This window comes from Toxotes jaculatrix, chromosome 13 (assembly GCF_017976425.1).
Source record: "Toxotes jaculatrix isolate fToxJac2 chromosome 13, fToxJac2.pri, whole genome shotgun sequence".
Lineage (NCBI taxonomy): Eukaryota > Metazoa > Chordata > Actinopteri > Toxotidae > Toxotes > Toxotes jaculatrix.
Window position 1 is genome coordinate 2,459,826 of NC_054406.1, and position 9,901 is coordinate 2,469,726.

Below are 9,901 nucleotides of genomic sequence, written 5' to 3' on the forward strand. Positions count from 1 at the left end.
AACTGAGCTGCAAGATTTATAGTGGGACAAATTTCTACTGAAGAAATCGTCTCTATTCACTACATGTTCTGATTATCTCTACAGAGACAGTTTCTGGAAAAAGATGTCACTTTTTAAATTCAAAATGTCTTTGCTGCATGTGCACACAAAAAAACTACATGAAATGCACCTTGATTGCTGTGGGGTGGACTAAATACAGCTGAAGATGAGTGAAAACATTTAATCAGGCCGAATGTTCAAAATACTATGCAACAACTTCACTTTGTGCCACTAGAGGGCAGCATAAGCAGGCGTATCAGATGTAGATGCAGCACACAAGACACACACACACTTGCACACACCTGATTAACCCTTACATCTGAATTTAAATACTACTGAGAGCTGTCACTGACACAATGCGTTCTTTAGTCCCAAACACTAAACCTTAACCTCCACATAAACACCAACTCTCACCATAACTCTTCTGTCGTGAGGTCATATGGCCCGTTTCGCATGACCTAATTGGCCGAGGGGGCAGCGAGAGAAGGAACTGATTCCACATTCAAACATTTCCCAGAGGCAGAAGAAAGCAAAGAAGAAGAAATGAAGAAAACGAAGAGAAGCGAAATTAAGAAAAAAAAACAATATTCCGGTGTGAAGATACCATTTATAAAGAAAAAGTTTTTACTTTCACTATTTCTTATTTATTTATTTCTTATTACTATTAAAAGACTGACGTGCATCAGCATCAGGAGCTCAGCTGCTGTTTTGTGATCTATTTCTTTCTTTTTTTTTTGCCCTTCTATTGCCAGAAGCCTGTCGTGTGACAAAAGTGACCACACTAACCACAAACAGCAGAAAAAAAAGAGTTTGATGTGTGGCAACACACAACAGGGCTGCAAATAAGCTCAAGTCATATTTACTTTCAAAATATGTGTGTATGTGGTGGAAATCAGTCCACCACCGTGCACCATGATGCATCAAGGACAAGTTGGACAACGAAGGTCATCCAGAGTTTTCTGCTAAAACACAAGGTCATTGGCCCTGTTTAGAGTGTGTGTGTGTGTGTGAGAGAGATGAGGATGGAGGGACAAAGTGAGTGTGACTGTGCGACAAAAAGAGGAAGACGAAGTGCGACATACGACACAAAATGAGAGCTAGAAAGAGGAAGGCCATGTGTGTTCTGCTCTTAGCTATACAAATACACTGGCACAGGGGAATACACACACACACACATACACACACAGAGCTCATGAGGATGCATCGTCACTTCTGTCTCTGATCACAGAGACTGAAGCAGCTGACCTCAGTGCTGTGATATCAGACGAACAACTACAGGTAAGAAATCAGGACATTTTCTCATTTTGATTTTCTGATTTCACACAATCATGCATAAAAAAAGAAACTGTGAAGGACAGCGTAGGAAAACAAATGAAATTTTCACATGTTCACTGATATTTCCTAATTTCATTGATAAAAATCCTTTGGGAAGCAGTATAATCATTTTTTACACTTCTAATTTACAAAATACTCCTTATTGCAAATCATTGGTGTATAAAAACAGGTTAAATGTGGCACGGTTGAAGTTTTTCTTTGACATAAACTACAGAGCTGTGGTACAACACTTGCTAAAAGTGGGTCAGTCTACTGCATGTATGCCTTATGTTGGGTCAGTGTTGGGTACTGACACCTAACACGTCTGCAGGCTAAGCTTGTTTGTCTGTGCAATCTTGTCTGATCAGTTAAAAATGCACAATGTGAAAAACTAATTAATAAATTAGTTATTAAAAATAACTGCCAGTTCGCAGGGTTTTGCTAAAAAGGCCAACTTTAATAACTTCTTGTTTTCTTTATGAAAAAAAGATTATATCATATTTGATAATTCAATGACAAAAATCATCCTTCATAATTTTACTTTTACACAGTTGTCTTCCTGGCTAACAGTGAGAGTTTGACTCCTTTTAAAAACTGTAATTTTAAGTTTTAAATGTATTTTTAGTTCCCACCACAGCGCAGTTAAACGAGGGGTTTGACTAATGTACGTAACACAGCTGCTGGACTCAGAGCTGAAACTGCCTTTGTGGTGAATGAGCAGTGCTGGGCTCATGAATATTTTTCTTCTGTGGTATTTATTTCCTCTCAACATGCCCTGTGCAGTGATGCTTACAGAGAGGTGAGAGGCAAGTGAGAAAAAAAAATCTGATTATCCATTTTTAAGTGATCGAAACTGTTTTCTCTCCAGTGTTTATGACATAAGAACAGGTGAAACAAAAAAAATGAAAAGTTCTGCCAGGATCATTTGTTGAAGTTATTTTTTTTTCCCCACCAGTGGGAACAAAAATTGACAGGTGACCACAAGAGACTGAAGTGCATCACTAACCTGGTCTACACAGGACTAACAGCATTCAAGTTTTCTTCCAGGTATTGAGCATCAAAATTAAATTAAAACACATTTCTAGCCAATACAAAGACATGGCGTGACATTCAAAACTTCTCACTTCAACAGGCAGCAGAATGTGTGACCCTAGATTCTTTAGCCTTTCTCTAAATGATAACGATTAGATCTTGCAGAGCAGCATCATGGTTTCGTTTGATCTGCCCCCTGGAGTTGAGCACGCACAGTCATTTTCTGCAGTGGATTATTGTAAATGTCATCCCGGGTGCGTTCCCTCTCAGTTTCACCTCCAAATACGTGTTTTCCATAAAGACAAAATGAAATTATCATGAACTTATAAACAGTCTCTCTCAGGAGACATTTGCATGCTCCACTGTACAGTTAACAAGCAAATTTCTCTTCACATTCAGCGTTTCTCACTAAAACACACTTTGAGCAGTCTTGAAGTCTAACAAACATGCACCTCCTTCCTTTTAGCTATATTTTGAAACCTGCCTTATTTTTATGTTTTCTTGCTGGCATAACATGTTTTTATGAGAGCTATTCAGTCCAGAATATCAGCAGAATTTCAACTCAGAGTTCAGATCTGTTTCTCTTGTTCCAATACTTGAAGCAGTTTATAGGTCTGCACAGTTTCTTTCAGTCAGGTTGTCTAGTTTTGTCAGTTAGTGTTTGTCATCTTAATCAAAGAGTTTGTCCAGGTTTCTGTAAGAGTTTTTTTCTTCAGAGAACACCATATTACTTAATAATACATAATAATTTAACTTCAAAATGGGGTTTTGACAAATCCTACCACACCAGTGAACTTGTGCAAAGACGAAGGAACGGGTGAGATCCCTCTCTGATGAAGACACAAACACATCTCCCAGTGGCTTGCTATCTCTCTCGTCTGGAAGAAAATCCAGTTCCCAGAATCCAGAGAGTTTCCAGAGATATCGAAAAACCTAACCTGCAAAACAATATAAAACCCTTATTGTTTACAGTCATAATATTTGATCACTTATGGTCATATCTTAGATTAAATTTATATTCTTAGAAAGCACAGTAAATTCTATATTTATGACAAAGTTCTGTGATAGCAGCAGCTTCAACCCTCATTATTTTATGGAATGGTTTTAATCGATGTTAAATGAATTATGAGTTGTTTTTAGCTTTTAAACATGAAATTATGATTATTAGCTCTTCTGAGCCATCAACTATGGTTACAAATCTTAACCATGAACTTTAATATGTTTCTTCTTACATTACAAAACGAAATAAAACTCAATATGAAATCTCTTTTACACCTTAAAATCATGATTAGTCATAATTTTTAACCTTAGACATTTTAATCCTTCTCTTATACTCTTGCTAAACACTATTTTTAATTCAATCTATTTAAAAATACATAATTAACTATAAAAATAAGCGACACAGCTACAGTTCACATTCATTCTCTTCATATTAGCAGTGAAATGTGCGCGTAGTTAATGAGCTTTTACCATGTCACAAAAGTAACTATCGCATTTAGCATGTAGCACACTAGCTAGCAAGCAGACGCGCGCACCTAGTACACAGCGTTACTAAGCGACACAGGCTATACCGCATTAGCTACATTATCTTAGCTGAAAATGACTCACCATGACCGTCCAGTTACAGTAAACCCACACCAACAGGCTTCAAATCGTCTCAGTCTCTTCTGGTATCCTTTCCGAATACTTTTAAATGGTTGTAACTAACTTATGTGCAATAACCGGCAAAAATTTATTTCTCATTTCTCACTCGTTAGCATCTGTTTCTCCCGCTGCTTCGCTGCGCGTACTACCGCATTTCCTACCTAAGCGAGGGCGGGACTTACTTCTTCCCTCCTATTGCATTTCATTACTGTGTGATTGGACCAGTAACAATTAAGTTACATTTGACAGACACAAAAATCAACCAAATAACTTCAAATAACCAACGTTTTGTCAACAAGGAAGTAGAAAGAACTCAAATTATGATTGAATGTTAAAACAAAATAAAGAAACTAATGCCGACCAAAGATTAGTGCCGAAGAACTTCAGCAGATAAAGGTTGCCCAGCTGTCCCTGAATCATAGACGTAAAAATCGCCATTTATTGCCTTTAAAGATAACTTTCATTGCTGAAGTTCATTTTTGACCCTTGAAAAAAATCTTGATCTCACTTCAAATGTCCCAAATATTTTATAATATAATAATTTAAAAAAAAGAAACAATAAAACTTTAATGAAACTCTACACTGCATTAGTTAAATACTAAAAATCACAGATGAAAATATTGTCCATAAAGCTAAATTGTGTGGAGGTTTGTGATTGATTAGATGTTGGCCAAAAAACATACAAAACGTTCCTCATTTGTCTCAATTGCAACAGAAGTAACATGAAACATTACAATGTAGGAGAAGACGAAAGTATGACCCACGTCTCTCTCTTATAAACCAACACATTCTCCGACACTGAAGCACAGTGACTCAACTGGGTACATCTGACTTGTCACCATCTCACACACACAGTTTATTCACAAACCTGAGTTGATTCATACAGTCTACCTATTTTCAGAGTATCATGTGCAGACTAAGGCTTGTGATCAGAAAATTTTACTTGTTTAAGAGACACTGTCGTTTTTTTTTTTTTAAAGCTTGCAGGTCTAATCTTGTTTTCTTTCATCATAAATGTTGTGCAGTGGAATGTTTTTAGCATGAAAGTAAAAGAGGAAGTTACCAAAACCTAAATTGCATTCATGAACTTGTGCATCAGCTTCTGAAATAGATATGTTCTTTGGCTGAGCATGAACCTGCACTCAGTCTCATCACTGCTGTGCTGCAAAATAAAAGACAACAGGAAGGAAACACAGCAGACTTTCTTCCTACTTACTACATATACTCTTTTAATATAATGATCTGGATAATGGTCGACGAGAGAAAGACAGATTTTAACTAATCTACTCTGCTCACCATATTGTCAGTCAATGCCTCTGAGCCAGTCCACACCGTCAAGTCTTCGAAAGATGACCAGATGACTGCGGACGACATCATGCATAACGTCAACGTCGTTCTCTACACACTCATTGTCGTGCTCGGCATCACAGGGAACTCCGTGGTGGTCTGGGTGGCAGGATTCAAGCTCAAGGTGAATATGACATGTATCATTTGTTAAGCCTGGACCTAGACTGTATATAAGTAGATACACTTTATACACTCACAAGGGCCATTTCTCTGCATTGAGTACTTTTACTGTTGATACTTTAAATACATTTTCCTGAAACTTATGTACTTCTACTTAAATTACTTCTTCAGTGTCGGACTTTTACTTGTAAATGAGTATTTTTACAGTGTGGTTTTAGTACTTTAACTTCCTCCACCACAGGGAGGTCTGCATGATAATGCAATACATGATACAATGCAAACAGACTGAGGCTAAAGCTAACATGTCCCACACAAAATGCCATCGTCTTCACTGATTGATGATCCTTTTAGAGGATGGTGAAACATTCAAAACAAAGCATAGCATAGCATTCAAAACTTTTACTGATACCTGACACTTCTCTTATTTTCTTCTCCTTTCCTTCTTCTTTATTACCACTCTGTTTTCTCTTTTTCCCCTTCTTTTCACCCTCCTCAGCCGAAGGTCACAAATGTGTGGCTGGTGAATCTGGCGATAGCAGACCTGATCTTCTGCTTCACACGAGTCTTCTCTCTCATTAAGCTCTTCTATGACCACTGGCCCTTTGGCACCTTCATCTGCAAATTCAACGGCTTCTTCAAATATGCCAACATGTTCTGCTCCGTCTTTCTCCTGGCTGTGATCAGTGTGGACCGAGCACTCTGCGTCTGGCGGCCCGTCTTCACCAAACGACGGCGCACCCTATGTGCAGCCAGGGTGGTGGCTGTCTGCGTCTGGATAGCAGCCATCATCTTCAGCACTCCATACTTTGTCCACCGGCAAGTCTACCTGGAAAAGAACCTGAGTCAGTGCTCTGTGGATTCGACGGAGGCGACAGACACGGACAGCAGCACCAAACTGGCTCTCTACATCATCCGCTTCATGTGTGGCTTCATGTTGCCTTTCATAGTCATCCTCATCTGTTACATCCTGGCCGGCATTGGCATCCGACGCACTCGTCTGTCAGGGAAATCGCGCCCTCTGCGTATATTAGTGTCACTGGTCATTGCGTTCTTCCTGTGCTGGGCTCCGTACCACTGCCTCCTGCTGGTGAAGCTGGTGGACAGTAAGAACAAGGTGGTGAAGAGCTGGTCTACTGTGGCTATGGGCATCGCCTACTTTAATAGCTGTGTGAACCCGCTGTTGTACTTCTGCACGGGGCTGGATGTCAGGGGGAGGCTCAGGCAGAGTCTGGCAGGGGTGTACCGGCGAGCTCTGGCAGACGATGTGGACGAACAGACGACTCAGTCCAACGACCGCTCCTTGGACGACAGTAGCGGGTCGAAACACACCACTGTTGTGGTGGCAGGGAAGAGTCGGTCATCAGTGGATTCAGCCAATGTCTGAGTCTCCCAGTGATCCCTAAACTTAAAGAAACACACGGGTGCTTTTTCATGTTTTAAATAAATTTAATTCATACTGTATACATCATATTCATATTATAAAAGCTTTCATAGTACTAGAGCTGGCAGAGCGTGAATGTGCCATGGTTGATATAGTAGGTAGTAAAAGGTTCAGCATCTTTCCATCCTAACTGAAAGTGTTGCTTCCTTCTCAGTAAACAGTAAATTCTTGTAGATGCATTTAAAAATTGTATTTACAGTGACTTTTGGAAATGTTTACTCAGTGGGGTTTTGTTGAGCAGCAGAGTCCGTTTTGAAATTTCTAAATTAATATTGCATTTTCTTTGGACTTTCTTCTTTAGACATTTTTCTACTTTGGACTGCTGACCTTCCAGTGAACAGACTGAGTGCTTCACATACTGAGGTCAGATTTTGCTGTTAAACATTTTTGAGTTATGTTTTGATGCAATTAAAGCCACAGATGAAAAGTGGAACTGTGGTGAGTCTGGAGGGAGAGGAAGGAAGATGGAGGGAAGTGAGACTATTACTTGGAAATACAAAAATAAGTTCAGTTGTGACAGATACAGCACTGAGGGTTACACAAACTGAAACTTAACTGTGGGTGAATTGCATTTCAAATAATTAGTCACAGGGTTTCTATGAATGTTTTCATATTCTACCATCGGAAATACTCTGGAGGGTTTCATCAGCAGTGAGTGTGAGTGTAACCAGAGCAGAGAACTGGGCATGTGAACCATAAAATCAAGCCCAGAAGCTGATCAGCCAGCACAGTGCACATCAATCCTTAGCAACACAGCTGTACCTGCTCTACAGATTACTTACACATCGCTGACATACATGTCTGTATGATCAGACTGTTTATCTTGAACTCACTTTTCTTTAGGATTTCTGTTCTGATGTGTTTTGTGGCAGTATTAACTTGTTGAATAGGATGGATTTACGCCCACAGTGTTACACTGATTTAAAATTCACTGCAATGATGGATAATAAGCCTAGTTCAACTTTCTTTAACTTTGTAAATCGTGCTATAAGATGAAAGACAAACTGTAAAATGAACAGAAAAGCTTTTAAAGTTGTAGGAACTTGTAGTTGTGTTATGGTTGTGTAATTGTGCAAAGGTGCCAATACAAACACCAAAAGCTGCAACAAATTATAATAATAAAATCAGTGTTATCTGTTGTCGTGGCTCTGATGGTTCAAAACTAAAAAATAAAAGCAAAGCAGCGTTGTGTTAGCAAATTTAATCGCAGGTCAGCTTATGTTCAGAGGCCAGTGATCTTTCCGTGACCTTAACCAAGTGCTGTGCAAGTTTAAACTTAAACCATAAAAAGGTTTGATTACATTGCAGTCACCGCAGGTGACGAATGTCAGCCTTCAAAAAAATTTGTTTAGTTATCAGTGAAAAGACTGAAACCATCATATTTTCACAAACCTTTCCAAATTCACTTTCAAGCAATAAACACAAAGGATGCACAAGGGAAGCAGTGTATATTCACAGAGAACCAACCTTGCTACATAGCGCCAACCCAAACACAAGCACAGCGACTACACACAGAGAGACTATCTTCAGTAGTTTTATCAGTTTCCAGGGCGTCTCTTCATCGTCGATGATGGGGACCTCTCGACAGGTATCCCATGGCCTCCTAAAGAAAGATGTCAAAAATGTCAAAGTCTGAGGGAGGAAGGAAAGACGTAGCAGGGCTGCTTAGTAGTAGAATCTATAACAGATGCATCTTTTGATAAGTACAATCAGTTTTTAGTATTATTTTTATAGAACCGTATATGAAAGTTTAAAATGAATGAACGCCAGTATGAATTTAACAGTAAAAAAAAAAAAAAAAAAAAAAACTTCCAGGCACACTCGCTCAGCCATGAACAGGATGAAATTCTCAGGTGATTCTCTAAATTCTCCGTCTGAAGCCTCAACAACAGTCTCCTTTAAACAAATTAATTTGCTTCAAAAACAAAAACTAGATATTAAATAAATAAATAATAAAAAAAAATCAGTTCTGTCAGTGAAGAACATAACCAGCTTCTTCCACAGCAGTAGGTTTATTGCTTTACTAAACAATTACAGCCTGAATTTTTCATGTTCAGCTCTCATCAGTTTTAAAATTTTAAATATTGAATTTTCACTAAATTCATGAAAAGAACAGGTAACCATATTAATAGTACTTTGACTTAATTTGTAACTAAAAAATTGATGCATAATTCACCATTAAAAAAAGGATTAAATAATAGAAATATATACTGTTTTACAAGTTTTAAATAGAAAAAGTTTTTACTCACTTGGGCAAACTCCTGTCTTCATCCATGTTCATAACTTATGTGTCCACCTTACTTGGCCGCTCCTTTGTAGGTCACAATGTGCTGAACATCATGCGTTTCATCGCTTTCCAGATGCCATCAACATGACACTTTACACCTATTATTAAATGCCAACAGCCTAAAATGTGAAGGTGCTGCAGGTGTAAAAGCCAAACATGGTAATAGGAAATCAGACTCAATGAAGACCTGAGATCTTAACGAGAAAATTAAAACTCTTGGTGATATTTCAACGAAAAAAAAAAAACACAGATACATTTCTATTGCTTTCATGCAAAATAGAAATATTACAAGTTTATTAAAAGGCAGAAAACCATTTTTCAGACTTGTGACAAACAACTTCACATTATAAAACTGGTACAGTATGATGATAAGTCACTTTCATCAGTGATTAAAACTTCTCACTGTATCACTCAGAGCTATTTCTAATTTGAAAATGAGAGGCCACATGATTGTTAATGTTTTAATAACAACACTGCAGGAAATAAAAGTTCCATAAATTCAGAATTTGAGAGTATTTGTTGTTTGATTATGTTTTTTTCTTCATATTCAGTTAAATTTATGAAAGTTTTTTTCAGGCAACATTTTTGTTCTTTCCATGTCCTTTGTTGGCCTCCATGAAAAAGCTAGTGTGTCAGTTTTTATTCCCATAGACATATTCACCCTTAATGATTACTGT

At 38.1% G+C, this 9,901-nt stretch overlaps 1 protein-coding gene across 2 annotated transcripts; it reads left to right on the forward strand.

The window, feature by feature from the left end:
* The first annotated feature begins 1,191 nt into the window (after positions 1-1,191).
* On the forward strand, positions 1,192-9,492 carry LOC121191997 (C3a anaphylatoxin chemotactic receptor-like). Of its 2 annotated transcripts, XM_041053527.1 has the most exons (4): positions 1,192-1,317; positions 2,309-2,400; positions 5,337-5,500; positions 5,993-9,492. In XM_041053527.1, exons 3-4 carry the CDS (start codon positions 5,387-5,389, stop codon positions 6,878-6,880), a joined length of 1,002 nt encoding a protein of 333 aa, XP_040909461.1. In that variant the 5' UTR covers positions 1,192-1,317; positions 2,309-2,400; positions 5,337-5,386; the 3' UTR covers positions 6,881-9,492. The 2 variants fall into 2 exon arrangements, with proteins under 2 accessions (XP_040909461.1, XP_040909462.1); XM_041053528.1 differs by lacking the exon at positions 2,309-2,400 and having other exon boundaries at positions 1,211-1,317.
* Positions 9,493-9,901: the final 409 nt, after the last annotated feature.